The sequence below is a fragment of the Triticum dicoccoides genome, chromosome 1A (assembly GCF_002162155.2).
Source record: "Triticum dicoccoides isolate Atlit2015 ecotype Zavitan chromosome 1A, WEW_v2.0, whole genome shotgun sequence".
Lineage (NCBI taxonomy): Eukaryota > Viridiplantae > Streptophyta > Magnoliopsida > Poales > Poaceae > Triticum > Triticum dicoccoides.
Genome location: NC_041380.1, coordinates 32,461,432 through 32,479,606, shown reverse-complemented (window position 1 = coordinate 32,479,606; position 18,175 = coordinate 32,461,432). Strand labels below are relative to the sequence as shown.

Below are 18,175 nucleotides of genomic sequence, written 5' to 3'. Positions count from 1 at the left end.
TTTATTCTTGGGGGACAAATTCCAAATACCTCGAGTCGACACCGCACCATCACTTAATTTTGCCGGTTTCCACCGTCCTTTCATCCCGATTTCCGGCTTTCGCCTTCTAATATGCCGGTACTTAATTTCATCGGTTTCAACCGCCCTTTCATCCCGATTTCCGGCTGTACGCCTTCCTCTTCTAATACGTCGGTACATAATTTCATCCGTTTGGACCGCCCTTCCATCCCGATTTCCGGCTTTCCACCCTCCTTTCTACTCTAGGGGGGCAAAAAGTTTGGCCACTAATGCTACAAATTAGCCGTTCCCCGTTGCCATTGCCAAAGAGCAGGTGCACCTAACATTTTGTCCAAAGGGGGGCAGCCCAACTTGTCCCGTTCCCCTCTCGCGTCGAGGCCAGTCAACACGACCACTCCCGTCAAACCCGGGGCCCACCCCACGCACTCGCCACCGTCCGATCGTCTCCCCGCACGGATCTCCAGGCGCATCCGACGCCCTCCTCCTCAAAACCCTCACCCACTTTAGCTTCTGGCCTTCTTCTCTCGCCCTCCTTCCACCTTCCCCTCCCCCGAGACCGGCGCCGCCCGATCTCCCGATCTGCTCCTGCCCGCCCCCGCGCGCTCCGGCCCGCCGAGGATCCGCGCGGGGCGCTCCCGATTTGCGGCGCGGGCGGTGTGTTCCTGGATCAGGTGCGCGTTTCTCCGGATTTGTTTGGGAAAATTTCGGTTCTTGGTTCTTGGGGGTGGGGGGATGGGGAATAATGGTGTTTGAATCTTGTGGTTTGGTCGGCGCAGGTGGGCGTGGGGGCGCGCGGGATTCGCGGCCCATGGCCAACCCCGACGACGGCGGCGGGCGCAAGTTCTGGCGCTCCGCGTCGTGGTCGGCGCCCCGGGCCGCCGAGGCGGGGCCGGAGGCGGCGCCGCTCCCGCCCCGGATGGGGCCCCCGCCGCTCACCCCGCGGTCGAAAGGCCGGGCCTGCCTCCCGCCGCTGCAGCCGCTCGCCATCACCCGCCGCAGCCTGGACGAGTGGCCCAAGGCGGGCTCCGACGACGTGGGCGAGTGGCCCAACCCCACCACCCCGGGCGCCTCCAAGGCGGGCGGCGGCGGCGGCGGCCCGGGCTCCGCCAAGCCCGGCGAGGGCCTCCGGCTCGACCTCTCCACCCTCCGCTCGCAGGGCCGCAAGGACCAGATCGCCTTCTTCGACAAGGAGTGCTCCAAGGTGGCCGAGCACGTCTACCTTGGCGGCGACGCCGTCGCCAAGAACCGCGACATCCTGCGCAAGAACGGCATCACCCACGTCCTCAACTGCGTCGGCTTCGTCTGCCCGGAGTACTTCAAGTCGGACCTCGTCTACCGCACGCTCTGGCTGCAGGACAGCCCCACCGAGGACATCACCAGCATCCTCTATGACGTGTTTGATTACTTCGAGGACGTGAGGGAGCAGGCTGGGCGCGTGTTCGTGCATTGCTGCCAGGGGGTGTCGCGCTCGACATCGCTGGTGATAGCGTATTTGATGTGGAGGGAAGGGCAGAGCTTCGATGACGCATTCCAGTTTGTGAAGGCTGCCAGGGGGATCGCGAATCCGAACATGGGGTTTGCCTGCCAGCTGCTTCAGTGCCAGAAGCGGGTGCATGCCATTCCTCTGTCCCCAAACTCAGTGCTCAGGATGTATCGGTTGGCACCTCACTCCCCATACGCTCCACTGCATCTAGTGCCCAAAATGCTGAATGAGCCCTCGCCTGCCGCCCTCGACTCTAGGGGTGCATTCATAGTTCATGTGCTCTCGTCGATTTATGTTTGGGTTGGAATCAAATGTGATACAGTAATGGAGAAGGATGCGAGAGCGGCAGCTTTTCAGGTGGTGAGGTATGAGAAGGTGCAGGGGCAGATCAAAGTTGTCAGAGAAGGGTTGGAGCAACCTGAATTTTGGGACGCCTTTTCCAGTGCACCTATTAATTCAGACAGCAAAATGAAGCTTGGCAAGGAGCAGATCGATTCGCCATCCAGGACTGGCGTGGGAAGCCGGAGAGTGGAATCTTATGATTCTGATTTTGAGCTCGTCCAGAAAGCGATAGCTGGGGGTGTTGTTCCAGCATTCTCGTCTTCTGGTACTGAAGATGAGACCCATCTTCCAGCGAGAGAAAGTAGCTGGAGTTTACTAAGGCGCAAGTTTATCTCGAGATCACTATCTCGAGTTTATTCAGATTCTGCTCTGATAAGGGATTTGGATCCACGGGTGCAGCACTTGACTGCAGAGGCATCAATATCACCGCCTTTCCTTTCTCCGAGCTCTTTATCATCAGATTCAACCATTAGTTCAAAGTACAGTTCAGACTCACCCTCCCTGTCACCTTCAACTAGCTCCCCACCGTCACTTGGTCTTTCACCTGCTTCATCTAATTTGCCACACGCTTTGGTGCCATCATCTAGGTCTCCTCTTCGCCAGTCATCTAATGCGGAACATTCGAAGCCCGTCCTGGGATCAATACGCTCTCCGTCCAAGGTCTCATCTATAGCAGAAAGAAGAGGAGGATTTTCATGTCTGAAGCTGCCATCACTCCCAAAGGAGCTAGTATTGCCACCAAGGGCACCATCTATTCACAAAGCAGAGGAAGCCACGGATAAGAGTAATACCAATGGTGTGAAACAGCTTACTGGTGTTTCTTGCCCAGAGAAATGCACCGGAACTAGTTCAACAGCAACTGACAGCAACTCAGAGGCTACTGTCCACGGTGAGACCATATTAATTGAGCATACTAACTCAGAGGCCTGTAATTATGTTCAACTACTAGTCTACCGATGGCCCTGCATGGAGAAGCTGACTGCATTCGCTCGCAAGGATCTTGACCCAAAAACAGTTTTTATTTTTGTTGCTCCTAATGCCAGCAGAAGTGCAGAAGCAGTTAAAATGGTATGCGTATGGGTAGGAGGTGAATATGAGTGTAGTAAAGGTGTTGAAAGTATTGATTGGCAGCAAGTTGCTGGTGATTTTCTTAATCAGAAGGGGTTCAGCAATACTCTTCCTGTTAAGGTGCGTGCATACTGCATACTATACATATTTATTTTGTGTATTCTGGTCTGCTTGTTAACCTTGTATGTTTAGGTACCACTTGATATTTGTAAATTGTGTAGCAGATAGAGGACTACATTTTTAGTTTTTAGGTCCTAGTCTTAGATGACTGGCTATTTAGTGACAACATGCTCGGATATGTTTTCACAACTGCCAAACTTTTGGCAAGTGACAATATTTAGTTTAATCCCGGTCTATAGGAATCCAACATTTACTATGGATCATTGCTCATTGTTCTCCTATCTTGAGCCCCTCATCCTTTGTGATTATTGATAGTAGCATTGATGTTTTTTAATTTGGGAAAACAGGCCATATTTTATCCTATTATTGTGTAGTATGATTGTACATAGGCAAATCATTACATGGCACATCGCAGAAATGTAATTCTATAATCATTACAAATTGCATTAATGCGTACATTTTGAATTCCAACCCTTGGTAACCGGTAATACCGCTAGTTCCACCACCTTATTGATCTTTGAATGCTGTGTCATCCAGATACTTGAATCAGAAAGTCAAACTGTTTTTCCTTTAAGACACGTACACCATGCTAATGTCTTTTTGAAGCTATCTTTTATCGGAAGTAATCACTAGACATAGATGTTGGGTATGTTCATATATGTTATGGATCACAAACTTCACAACCTCATATATGAATAGACTTATGGTTAGCAAGGAAGTCCCGTCAGTTTACTTCTGTAGCTGGTATGTGTAATTAGCTGGTTATAACCCCTGTTGATCTTTAAACAATACAGGTTTTCAAGGAGCATGAAACCGAGAATCTTTTGGAGGTGCTGGATGCTCGTTAACAGTAGGTCAGGGTATTCTACTAGCTTAACAAACAGCCGCAAACTATCAATTCAATGAAGGCATTTCCTCCAGCATCGCTCCATGTAGTGGCGACTGTCAGGCGAGGTATAAGCCGTGACAACCGTTCCCTCCTGAACATATAGGCTACAGATTCCATTTTAGTAGAACAGATGGATTGGCAATTTGTGCCTTTTTTTTTTCAGACTTGTTTGTGTCAAAATGGCAGGAGGCTGCCAGAGCGTTGTATCTGTGTGAATTAACACACAGAGATTCGGTTTTGGCGCAACCGGGTGTATATTATCTGCTTCACTGTAATGTAAGCCCATAGGCCGGGAGATCGATGGTGTCGTTTTTACCCCCTGAAAATCATGTACATCTCAGGGTAGAACAGATTTGTAATCCTCTTGGCCTACAGGTGTCTCTGCTGGTCTTAACTTTTAACCTTGAACCCGGCTATTTGCTGTCCTGCTCATGTCGTATTAGCAATGTACTTCCAGACTCTGGTCATATTCATACTTGCTATCTCATACAAAGTTCCCTGTTTCCAAGAAATTGCCATTTAATTTTGTTATTGCTTGTCCTTGTCAAATTCATGCAGCCAATATTCCAAGGACACTTAGCACATAATTTGTGTGCTGATCCTTTCAATTGCTATTCAGTTTTTTTTTCTTCTTCAATTTGTTAATGACAGACAGAGCGTGAATTTGTTTGTGCTTTTCAGAAGCCTTCTTCCGTGTGGTAAAATGGGATAATGTGGAGGTTGGAGACGACATTAAAATTGGGAAAGCAAAGCAAACGCTGGTTCGGGAACATTTTTAGTATTTATTTTAGGAACATAGTTCATGTAAATTAAAGCAATTCAAAACATGTGCTGCCATGCAATTCCAAGAAAACCAAAATTACTTGAACCATCAAAGAATACCAAGGAAGCATTACATTAATATCGGCAAATCTGAACAGTGCCTATTAATTGAACTCCACATGAAACGCAAAACAATAGTACGGACACTAGAACATACTGTAGAAAGTAGATCAAAGCAAAGCAGTACACCAGTCGTGACGGTCATAATTTCTGCATCCACTGCATTACATCAAAGCGGTACACCAGTCGTGAAGGACATTAATTTCTCCATCCATTTGCATTGCATGGTTGTTGTGTTGAACTATATCCAGTTAAAGACAATGCCCTTTCTCTTTTCTTAAAAGGAGGAGCAGCCAGAAGGAAATGTAGTTGCTTCAATAATTACCAAGAGAAACCTCACCAGGAACTTCGGTAATGGATGCAAAATGGGGGCAATCACTGCATAGTAGACGACTAGTAGTAGCACACATCTTTAGTCTAAGTTTGGGAGGCATCATGGAACGCAACAACACGGTTGACTTGTTTTCCATTGCTTTAAATTCTGTTGACACGAGTTAGTGTGCCTCGCCTGTTGCTGCCTTCGTGTCCCTGCTACGCCTAGGACACTTGTCGAGCTCGTACAACGGCAAACGTTGTGCAACATAGACCATATAGTTGTTTAACTATATTCCTAGTTTTTGTTCTTGTGATCGTCTTCTTTAGTCTCAGTGTCGAGGCTGTAGAGGTGGAAACTAAGACAATGGTTAGGGACACTGTCACAGTGGAGAGGGTAAATGACACATGAGTCAGTCAGTAACATCACTACGTACAAACGATCACACAAAATGAAACATGTTACACAAATCATGAACTCTGGTAAATCATGGAAATTTGCACTCCAGTACCACCATGTAGGAAAATTAACTATTGAAAATGAACTTCCGGCCCTGCCCCCCAAGCAAGCCCAAGTGGACTTCCCATGTTGACCTGGCCTACCTTACCACCTTTTTAGGCTACAAAATGTCTTTTCCATAGCTCCAATTCCGAAAGTCCTTCGAACACAAGGTAGCTCCATAGCGTCTTGAGGTACATTAGTATCTGCATCTATTGCATGTTTGTTTGCATTGAACCAGATCCAAATAACGACGGTGCTCTTTCTTGTTCTTAAATGAAGCAATAATTTGAGGAAAAGATAGTTGCTCCAATAATCAACAGAAAAATCAACATTAACTTTGGCAAAGAGATTGATACTATCTCTGTACCATGCATGCCAGACATTTATGAAATTCTTTGGTATTATAAGGGATGTGAAATCGGGCAACCAGTGTGTAGTGGTAGGAGTACTAAAGTGTGTATTTGATTATATCTCTATCAACTAAAGTTAGTGCCATGCATGTTGCTTTCTTGGTCTCCTTTGGGCTCGGGACACTTGTCGAATGTCGTCCTCCCTAATGGCATGCCCTATGGGCCCGCAAAAAAAAACAGGACCACAATTTCCGTTGCCAACCAACGTCACCTGGTTGATGTTTATCACCACGATCCCATATGCCTGGCGAGGTAAAAATGCCATGCGGCTGCCAAATTGTGCATATGAATTATCACACACATACCGAGTTTTAGCACAACTGGTTCTATGGCTATCCGCTCCACTGTAATGTAAGCCCATATCTGCGAGATCATTGTAGTCGTTTTTACTGCTGAAAATTCGTGTGCATCTCAAGGAAGAATAAATTTGTAATCCTCATGGCCCTCTGCTTTTTTTTGCGAGGATAATTTTCGATCTATTCATCAACTGTCAAGGTAGTATAAAAAACACCAGAAGTAAAAAAAATATACAACTAGGTCCGTAGACCACCTAGCGACGACTACTAGCACTGGAGCGAGCCGAAGGCATGCCGCCGTCTTAGCCCCTCCCTCATCGGAACCGTGCAAACCTTGTTGTATTAGACAGTCGAGAAGTCGTCGTGCTAAGGCCCCATAGGACAAGCACACAAAAGCAGCAACCGTCGCCGATGAAGAGAAGCGTAGATCGGAAGGATCCAACCTGTAGACACACGAACATAAATGAACAAAGACATGATCCACGTGGATCCACCGAAGATATACACCGACCGAATCCCACAAGATCCGCCAGAGACAAACCTCCACACACCTTCCTTCGATACTAGAAACACCACCGGGACGGGGACTAGGCAGGAAGAATCTTATTCCATCTTCAAAGAGCAACTGTCGCCTCTCCTCTCCGAGCAGGACACAATCCCTAACACAACAAAGAGCATGAAAAAACGGCCGGGATCCACCACGCCTCCATGGCCCTAAGACCATAGGAGACGAGATAGACCAGCGGCGGCACCGGCAGGAGGCACGAGAAACCCTAGCCAAAGGGCCTTCTTTCTTCCACGGGAAGAAACAAAATGGTCGCTTGCAGTCTTTAGCTTCTAACCTGGAGCTTGGCTATTTGTTGTCCTGTTCATATTGGTGTTAGCAGTGTACTCTTGGCGGTGGTTATATTCATACTTGCTATCATTTTTTCTTTGAAAGGGAGGTAAAAGATCGATTTGCCTCATCGATTAATTAAGCAAAAGAGAACTCCCTAGTTAATTAACAGAAAATCAGGCGAAAATCGATACAAACCAACCTCATGTGGACTACTCACAAAGTATGCAACCCCATAAGCGCATGATCAGTCTGACAACCATACCCAACACACAATGATCACCAACCCTCACACTGATACATCACAAAGGAACTCCCAACGAGAGTACCTCGTTGGAAGACCACGAGCACTACCAAATCCATGGAGACAAGCCATGCCATAAGGATAATATAAAGAGATTGCTGACTATCCATCAAGCAGCTGTGAACGCCATTCCTATGGAGCCACTCTTCTTTCTTTTGCTCCTGAGAGACTCCTCCACAATCGTCTTGTCAGATCCAGGGCTAACCGCCTCCAAACATGTGAGCAAGTTGTGAAGCTCTATCTGAAAGAGAATCTCATTGACCTTGTCATGCGCAGACACCACCTGCCCAACGGTCACATGTGAGTGAGTGACCGCAACATCGAATTACGACGCGATACGACATCATCAACCATAGGAACACTCGTAGATGCAGCACCCTCCTCATCTGCGGCCACCTAGATAGTCTCCAACGGAGGCTTAGCGGGCACCCAAGGCACGACTGAGGGCACAAGCGAGTCCACCTTTAGATGCTCCATTGACGGTGGTAAAATCGGCCCTTCAAACATTCTTTGTAATTCAAGCATGATCTACAACACCCGAGCCACAACGACGATAATGGGCTCACCCACATAGGCATCCGACACAGCGAGCGAGGCATGAAGCATCAGTTGAGTTTCCCTAGCACGAGGGGACTCAGAGCCATAGAGCTCTGCAATCGTCTCATCCACGGAGTCATCATTCGGCTCAGTCTTCGAAGGTGACATAGGATGGGTCGATGCCACAACCAACGCAAGAGAGAGAGAGACACTACTAGGGAAAACCTTATACACGACATCTTAGCAGTAGCGCTGGACAAAACAGGTCGCTACTACTACTTAGTAGTAGCGTTTTCAAATAAACCGCGCTACTACTACTACTTTAGCAGTAGTGCGTTCCGCGAAACTGCGCTGCTGCTATATTTGTACTGGGCGTAGATGGCTAGCCCCACTTAGCAGTAGCGCGTAACACTGACCAACGCTACTGCTACGGCCCGTAGCAGTAGTGCGTTTCTCTGAAACACGCTACTACTTACTTACCTTATCCTGAAGCGGTTCACACTACCAGGGAAAAGCCTAGCAGCAACGCGGGTTTTAGTCTTATCAGTAGCGCGGGCTGGAGCGCTACTGGTATGGCGCTACAGGTACGCTACTGCTATATCGACTTAGTAGTAGCGTTTTCTCCAAGCAGCGCTACTGGTAATTACTAGTAGCGCTTCTCCCGGCACGCGCTACTACTATTATTTCATATTTTATTTCTTTTTTTCATGTTTTATTTATACACCTTTATACAAGTTTTCATAAAGCAGCAATTTAGAGATTGTTTTTACATCATAATGAGTTATTACATCACTGGGTGAAAGAACCGTGGACTAGTTCCAAGTGGATGGACATCCACTTGAAACTAATCCGCGATTCTTTCACCCAATGATATAATAAATATCATCATCATCATCATATCATTAACAACCTATTATCATAATACATCATTGTCATATAAGACCTCCTCATGATCATCGTTTTGATCAATGAGACATCACATAGCAAGTTGGTCACCAGTCATAATCACAACTACTCCTCATCATCAACTCTAACACATTGTACCACATAATAAATATTGTAACTCATAGGACCTACTACATTCTCTTAGGATCTACTATATTCTCTTAGGTAAAATAGCATAAAACAAGATAGCCCCTGACTCTCCATTATGGAGAATGGAGATTATCCTGTCCCCAATTCTTGCCTTTCGCACAATGTTGCTTCCAAGTAGCTCCATACGACTGTCCATACATTTTTTCCATTCTGTGATTTTCAGATCTCCACCTCTTTTAGAAATCCGATATGGACAGATGAGATTCGTAGGACGACCTGACTGTATGTTCAAAACATTAAGGTGACCTTTCTGATACATCAGATGAGGCACACAATCATCCGAGATTTTCTGTTGAAAAACATAGTAATAACTTCGTAGTTAGCAATGTGGTTAAGTTTTAAAAGAATTTATGCAAAAGATGCACGGATGTCGTAATAGTAAAAAATCTTACCATGGCATCTCCATGGATGTTACCGTAGTTCAACACGTGCACTAGTGACAAGTATTGACCATAATGTGGAGGAGTTTTATTATAGATATTGTAATTCTCAAGATCCGTACAAAATGCGACCAGATGATTTTTCTCCTGATAAGTTAACTCAGAGCCATCGGTGTAGTAGGTTCTGTCTACCATGTTCCGCACATTGTTTGAACAATTCAAATAAGTTGTCAATAGAAATAAGCTGTCAACTATTTTGAAATAAACAATATAAATTAGTTAATAACTATGTTTGAGAAACTCACATACCGGTAAAATTGGAAGCGTATCAACAAGGACCCAAATGTCCAAATTGTCTTGGTCGATATCAGGATCACCAAGGTCCATGGTGACAAACATACCCTCTTGAAAATCATACATCTTGCAAAGTGCTTCCCAACCCGAGCAACCAAAATGGGATACGCTCTCAGAATTGTATAGATTTACCTCAAAATCCATACCATGATGGGTCCTTAGGTTAATTTTCTTTGTTTCATTCCTCTCATGATCTTCAAAACCCATCCTCTCCAAGACATAGCATCTTGCATGGCATGGGATAAGCTAGTCGAATTATAAAAGACGAAAATTACACGTTGAAGTAATAGAAGTTGAGCTTAATTACGAAATAAAACACTTTGCGTCGTAGCTTACCGTATCACAATCAAAGGCCTCCTTGAGCTTAATGCTGAAGTGCTGATCTTCGTCCAGGTGAGGCCTATCGCAGAAACCCCGGTCGTCGTGGCACCAGGAGCACTCCCCCGGGAGACTTTCGTCGTCCGAGCACGACATTTCCTATGTTCATAATTCAAATATTAAACTTGTACAATTAAATATATGTACTATAAAAATTAAATTAGATCATTATTGTTCATCACAGGCTGACTATCGATCTGCCGAGTCTATATGGTGGAGACTCTCCCTCACTGATTCCTCTCGGGCATTTGCGACCGTCGGTGATGGTCGTTACTCCTTCTTTCCCTAGTGCATAACAAAGGTCTAGCATAAGGAAAAGAAGGAGAAACGACCCGCGCGACAATAGTCGGGATTCTTCGTCCTCTCTCATATATGGTGGATACACTCCCTCACTGATTTTTCGACCTTCGGTGATGGAGCTTCGGCAGACTTAATGTCAACCCAAAATGTCGTTTAATTATTTTTTTAGAAAATCCAGGCCACTCGATATTTCCTACATATTCTAGCACAAGTCATGCCAAAATTCACGAAAAATTCCGGCATGACCTTTTGCTAAAATAAGACATATCGAGTGCCTGAAATTTGCCGGAACGGAAATTAATCAACACTTCGGCAAAACATAGGCCACTCGGAGGTGTAACCTGAACATGACCGACCACTTGGGCAACCACATATCCTATTCGAGCAACACAAGATATACATGTTTTTTATCAACATCATATCTTATAGGACTCATATTGACATGGAGATTTGGCTGGTCTCATCATACCGCCCCTCTCCCTCCTTCTCCGGCCGTCCCCTCCTCCTCCTCCTCCGGCCTCGACAGACTTAAAGTCAACCAGAAATATTGTTTAATTATCTTTCTAGAAAATCCAGGCCACTCGATATTTCCTACATATTGTAGCACAAGTCATGCCAAAATTCACGGAAAATTCCGGCATGACCTTTGCTAAAACAAGACATATCGAGCGCCTGAAATTTGTCGGAACAGAAATTAATGAACACTCCGGCAAAACATAGGCCACTCGGAGTAACATGAACATGAACATGAACATGACCAACCACTTGGGCAACCACATATCCTATTTGAGCAACACAAGATATACATGTTTTTATCTACATCATATCTTATAGGACTCATATTGACATGGAGATTTGGCTGGTCTCACCTTGAGGTCGGAGGGGGTCGGTGACGGGGACGGCCTGAGGAGGAGGGAGAGGGGACGGCCGGAGGAGGAGGAAGAGGGGCGATATGATGAGACCAGCCAAATCTCCATGTCAATATGAGTCGTATAAGATATGATGTAGATAAAAACATGTATATCTTGTGTTGCTCGAATAGGATATGTGGTTGCCCAAATGGTCGGTCATGTTCAGGTTACACCTCCGAGTGGCCTATGTTTTGCCGAAGTGTTGATTAATTTCCGTTCCGGCAAATTTCAGGCACTCGATATGTCTTATTTTAGCAAAAGGTCATGCCGGAATTTTTCGTGAATTTTGACATGACTTGTGCTAGAATATGTAGGAAATATCGAGTGGCTTGGATTTTCTAGAAAAATAATTAAATGACATTTCGGGTTGACATTAAGTCTGCCGAAGCTCCATCACCGAAGGTCGAAAAATCAGTGAGGGAGTGTATCCACCATATATGAGAGAGGACGAAGAATCCCGACTATTATCGTGGGGTCGTTTCTCCTTCTTTTCCTTATGCTAGACCTTTGTTATGCACTAGGGAAAGAAGGAGTAACGACCATCACCGACGGTCGCAAATGTCCGAGAGGAATCAGTGAGGGAGAGTCTCCACCATATAGACTCGGCAGACCGATAGTCAATCCGTGATGAATAATAATGATCTAATTTAATTTTTATAGTACATATATTTAATTGTACAAGTTTAATATTTGAATTATGAACATAGGAAATGTCGTATTCGGACGACAAAAGTCTCCCGGGGAAGTGCGACTGATGCCACGACGACCGGGGTTTCTGCGACAGGCCTCACCTGGACGAAGGTCGGCGCTTCAGCATTAAGCTCGAGGTCTTCGATTGTGTTACGGTAAGCTACGACGCAAAGTGTTTTTTTCGTAATTAAGCTCGACTTCTATTACTTCAACGTGTAATTTTCGTCTTTTACAATTCGACTAGCTTATCCCATGCCATGCAAGACGCTATGTCTTGGAGAGGATGGGTTTTGAAGATCATGAGAGGAATGAAACAAAGAAAATTAACCTAAGAACCCATCATGGTATGGATTTTGTGATAAATCTATACAATTCTGAGAGCGTATCCCATTTTGGTTGCCCGGGTTGGGAAGCACTTTGCAAGATGTATGATTTTCAAGAGGGTATGTTTGTCACCATGGATCTTGGTGATCCTGACATCGACCAAGACAATTTGGGCATTTGGGTCCTCGTTGATACGCTTCCAATTCTACCGGTATGTGAGTTTCTCAAATATAGTTATTAACTAATTTATATTGTTCATTTCAAAATAGTTGACATCTTATTTCCATTGACAGCTTATTTTCATTGTTCAAACAATGTGCGGAACATGGTAGACAGAACCTACTACACCGATGGCTCTGAGTTAACTTATCAGGAGAAAAAATCATCTGGTCGCATTTTGTACTGATCTTGAGAATTACAATATTTATAATAAAACTCCTCCACATTATGGCCAATACGTGCCACTAGTGCACGTGTTGAACTATGTAACATTCATGGAGATGCCATGGTAATATTTTTTACTATTACGACATCCGTGCATCTTTTGCATAAATTCTTTTAAAACTTAACTACATTGCTAACTACGAAGTTATTACTATGTTTTTCAACAGAAAATCCCGGATGATTGCCAACATACAGCCAGGTCGTCCTACGAATCTTACCTGTCCATATCGAATTTCTAAAAGAGGTGGAGACATGAAATTCATAGAATGGAAAAAATGTATGAACAGTCGTAAGGAGGTACTTGGAAGCAACATTGTGCGAAAGGCAAGAAGGCAAGAATTGAAGACAGGATAATTTCCATTCTCCATAATGGAGAGTCAGGGGCTATCTTGTTTTATACTATTTTACCTAAGAGAATATAGTAGGTCCTAAAAGAATGTAGTAGGTCCTATGAGGTATAATTTTTATTATGTGGTACAATGTGTTAGAGTTGATGATGATGAGTAGTTGTGATTATGACTAGTGACTAACTTGCTATGTGATGTCTCATTGATGAAAATGATGATCATAAGGAGGTGTTATATGACAATGGTGTATTATGATAATAGGTTGTTAATGATATGATGATGATGATGACAATGATATTTATTATATCATTGGATGAAAGAATCGTGGACTAGTTTCAAGTGGATGAAAGAACCGCGGATTAATTTCATGTGGATGTCCATCCACTTGAAACTAGTCCACGGTTCTTCCACCCAGTGATGTAATAACTCATTATGATGTAAAAACAATCTCTAAATTGCTTCTGTATGAAAACTTGTATAAAGATGTATGAATAAAACATGAAATAAAAAAGAAATAAAATACAAAATAATAGTAGTAGCGCATGCTGGGAGAAGCGTTACTAGTAATTACCAGTAGTGCTGTTTGGAGAAAACGCTACTACTAAGTCGATATAGCAGTAGCGTGGATTAACCCATGCTACTGCTAACCTTTAGCTGTAGCGCCGTACTAGTAGCGCTCCAGCCCGCGCTACTGATAGGCCTAAAACCCGCGCTGCTGCTAGGCTTTTCCCTAATAGTGAGTGAGAGAGAGAGAGAGAGTACCCAGAGCGGCCTTTGCTCGCTGAAGAAAGCTCCCAACTCACAACAACCATCCTCGACATCACACAGTATTGGAAATATGCCCTATAGACAATAATATTGTAATATTATATTTCCATTTTCATAATTAAGAGTTTATATTTCATACTATAACTGCTATGATCCTGGAATAAGTGATTCAGTGGAAAAATTATATGCACGTGTGGAATGATAAACGGTAAAGAACATATAGGTTTCTAGTCTTACCTCTAAGACTAGCTCAAGTGTTATTGGTGGTCATGTTTTCCGGATTTTAGAAGAACATTGAGAGTATGATGTTAGAAGAACAATAATATTGAATCGACCCAAACTTGTTTGTTATACTTTGAGATAGTATTGTCTGAAATCAATTATTATAACACGGAGTGTTAACATGTGGTTTAGTTCTTTAGACCATGAGACTATCGCAACCCTTTCTTACCGTACGATGGACTTTCAAGTTGCTCAAAAGTCAGCTGTAACATGGTGATCATAACGATAACTTACAGGTTCATCAGAAAGTTTGACAAGGGACTAGATAGCTTGGGAGTGGAATTTTCTCCTCCGATGATGGAGAGATATTCTTAGGGCCCTCTCGGTGTGACAACATCAATCATCGTCTGGCCAGACACATGTGACTATGCCACGGGGATGCCGAAACACTTGAATAAGAAAGGAGAACAAAACCAGTAACGAGGATAATGGTATAGTGAGCATGTGTATAAGGATACCGACACTCCTCGGGTTTTGTGAAGTATCGCGAAGAAAGGGAACATCACATGATAACCAAAGGTTCACTCTAATGTCATTCGTGTAATCATAGGGATCTATATGGACGTCCACGGTTCCTCTATCGACCATTGAACGAAGGGGTTTTGTTCATGTCTATATTTTACCGAACCTACGGATTCACAGGCTTAAGGTAATCATGATCCACTGAGTGTTAGTAGGATGAGAGTATGGAGGATTTATTTGTGGAATTATTTCATTAATACTCGTATATATAGTTTCGGAGTTTATTAGTCAATACAGGGTGTTCCGATAAATAATATATATGTAAAAAATGTTACTGGTAATAATAAAAGGCTCTAGTAATTTTAGGAGGCTTTTATATTTTATTTAATATCAACATGCTTTAAAAGGCCAAGTGGTGGAAGGGGAATTGGGCCGCCATGGCCCATGTAGGGGCGGCACCTCCTATTCCCTTGTAGGGGGGGGGGGTGGTAATATTTGGTACTCCCACCCTTAGGGTGCTCCAAACTTGGTAGCACATTAAAGTATGCTGTGTCAATGTGCTGGATTTTTTTCATAATTTTTCGAACATTTAAAAATGTGATATTTCCCCCATTGGAGTGGCGGAGGACTCCTCCTCCGCGACGTCTATTTCTCGCATTAAGCGAGACTACTAGCAACTCTCGCGTCAAGTGGTACAGTATCGGGCTGGCCCGTTCCGCGCACGCGCAGTGTTAGAAATAGAAAGAAGAAATTGGGGGAACCCAGGATTCGATCCCTGTTCTCCAGGGTGTTGTGCAACCGTCCTAGCCACTAGGCAACACTAAAGCTCGTGTCCAGGTAGCTGGGTGCGACATACTTGATGCATAAAGTAGCTGGGCATGCCCTATTTTTTTTTGTTTCTCCATTTTCTTCTACGTTATTCGTTTTTTCTTCCTTTGTTATTTTCTTTTTTTTTTTCTACTCCATTTTTTCATTGTTTTTTATCATTTCTTCGGTTTTAACTGATTTTCTCATTTTATTTTTTATTCTCTGGTTTAGTTTAGTTTTCATATTTTGTTCATTCTACATTTGTTTCTTCCATTTTCCACTTTCTTTTGTTTATTTCTTTTGTCTTCTCCATTTTTTATTCTTACTTCTTAAATTTGTTTCATTCTTTTTCGTTTTCTTTTGTTTCTTCTTTTTTTATTCTCTGATTTTTTTGATTCTTTTCTGTCCTTCTCCGTTTTTTGTTTGGTTTTCTTTTTTCTCTCTTTTAGTTTTCTTTTCTCCTCCCCATTTTTTGTTTTTCTTTTGTGTTTTCTTATGTTTGTTTTTGTTTTTCCTCTACATTTGCATACATGTCAAAAATATTTTTGTAACAATTGATCAACATTTTTTGTATACAGGTTCAACATTGTCTGAGTGCTTATTCAATATTTTCAAATACTTGTTCAATATTTTAATAGTTATTTAACATTTTTTAAAATACTTATTTAACATTTTTAATACTTATTCAACATTTTCAAATACCTGTTCAACATTTTTCATATAATCGTTCAACATTTTTTAATACCTATTTTGACATTTTTGAAATAGTAGTTCAACATTTTTAATACTTATTTAACATTTTTAAATACTTGCTCAACATTTTTTCAAATTCTTGTTCAACATTTTTAAATACTTGTTCAACATTTTTCATATGCTCATTCAACATTTTTTCATACCTATTTCAACATTTTTAATACTTATTCAACAATTTCAAATACTTGTTCAACATTTTCAAATCTTGTTGAACATTTTCAAATACTTTTTCAACATTTCTTGTATACTTGTTCAACATTTTTTGTATACTTGTTCAACATTTTTTAATACCTATTCAATATTTTTCAAATACATGTTCAACATTTTTAATACTTAGTCAACATTTTCAAAATATTTATTCAACATTTTTAATACTTATTCCACAGTTTTTTAAAATTTGTTTTTGAAGAGTGTTTTTTGTAATATCTCTACTCTGATAAAAAGCTGAGTTGGTGATAATGGTGTGCCTGCCATCCTTCATTTACAACTGTTCAATTTACATCCAACACATCTGAGATAGACTATGTCCGTTTTGCAAAAAGATCCCCTGATAACCCACAAGTATAGGGGATCGCAACAGTTTTCGAGGGTAGAGTATTTAACCTAAATTTATTGATTCGACACAAGGGGAGTCAAAGAATATTCCCAAGTATTAGCAGCTGAGCTGTCAATTCAACCACACCTACAAACTTAATATCTGCAGCAAAGTGTTTAGTAGCAAAGTAATATAATAGTAGTGGTAACGGTAGCAAAAATAATATTTTTGGTATTTTGCAGTGATGATAGCAATAGCAATGGGAAAGTAAATAAGCGAAGAACAATATATGGAAAGCTCATAGGCAATTTATCGGTGATGGAGAATTATGCCGGATGCGGTTCATCATGTAACAGTCATAACATAGGGTGACACAGAACTAGCTCCAATTCATCAATGTAATGTAGGCATGTATTCCGAATATAGTCATACGTGCTTATGGAAAAGAACGTGCATGCCATTTTTTGTCCTACCGTCCCGTGGCAGCGGGGTCCTAACGGAAACTAAGGGATATTAAGGCCTCCTTTTAATAGAGTACCGAAACAAAACATTAACACATAGTGAATACATGAACTCCTCAAACTACGATCATCACCGGTAAGTATCCCGATTATTGTCACTTTGGGGTTAACGGATCATAACACATAATAGGTGACTATAGACTTGCAAGATAGGATCAAGAACTCTCATATATTGATGAAAACATAATAGGTTCAGATCTAAAATCATGGCACTCGGGCCCTAGTGACAAGCATTAAGCATAGCAAAGTCATAGCAACATCAATCTAAGAACATAGTGGATACTAGGGATCAAACCCTAACAAAACTAACTCGATTACATGATAAATCTCATCCAACCCATCATCGTCTAGCAAGCTTACGATGGAATTACTCACGCACGGCGGTGAGCATCATGAAATTGGTGATGGAGGATGGTTGATGATGAATATGGTGACGGATTCCCCTCTTCGGAGTCCCGAACGGACTCCAAACCAGCCCTCCCGAGAGGTTTTAGGGCTTGGCGGCGGCTCCGTATCGTAAAACATGATGATTTCTTCTCTCTATTTTTTTTCTCCCTGAAACCAAATATATAGAGTTGGAGTTGAGGTCGAAGGAGCTCCAGGGGGCCCACGAGGTAGGGGGGCGCGCCCCCACCCTCGTGGACATGTGGTGGGCCCCCTAGTCTTCATATTTTGCAAGGATTTATTATTATTTCTGAATAGATGTTCCGTAAAGTTTCAGGTCATTCCGAGAACTTTTGTTTCTGCATATAAATAACACCATAACAATTCTGCTGAAAACAGTGCCAGTCCGGGTTAGTTCCATTCAAATCATGCAAGTTAGAGT

At 42.8% G+C, this 18,175-nt stretch overlaps 1 protein-coding gene across 2 annotated transcripts; it reads left to right on the top strand.

Moving 5' to 3' along the window:
- Window positions 1–435: 435 nt before the first annotated feature.
- Window positions 436–4,423, top strand: LOC119360841 (protein-tyrosine-phosphatase MKP1-like). 2 transcript variants are annotated; one of them, XM_037626327.1, is made up of 4 exons: window positions 436–689; window positions 795–2,322; window positions 2,431–3,031; window positions 3,826–4,423. In XM_037626327.1, exons 2-4 carry the CDS (start codon window positions 827–829, stop codon window positions 3,877–3,879), a joined length of 2,151 nt encoding a protein of 716 aa, XP_037482224.1. In that variant the 5' UTR covers window positions 436–689; window positions 795–826; the 3' UTR covers window positions 3,880–4,423. The 2 variants fall into 2 exon arrangements, with proteins under 2 accessions (XP_037482224.1, XP_037482218.1); XM_037626321.1 differs by having other exon boundaries at window positions 553–689; window positions 795–3,031.
- Window positions 4,424–18,175: the final 13,752 nt, after the last annotated feature.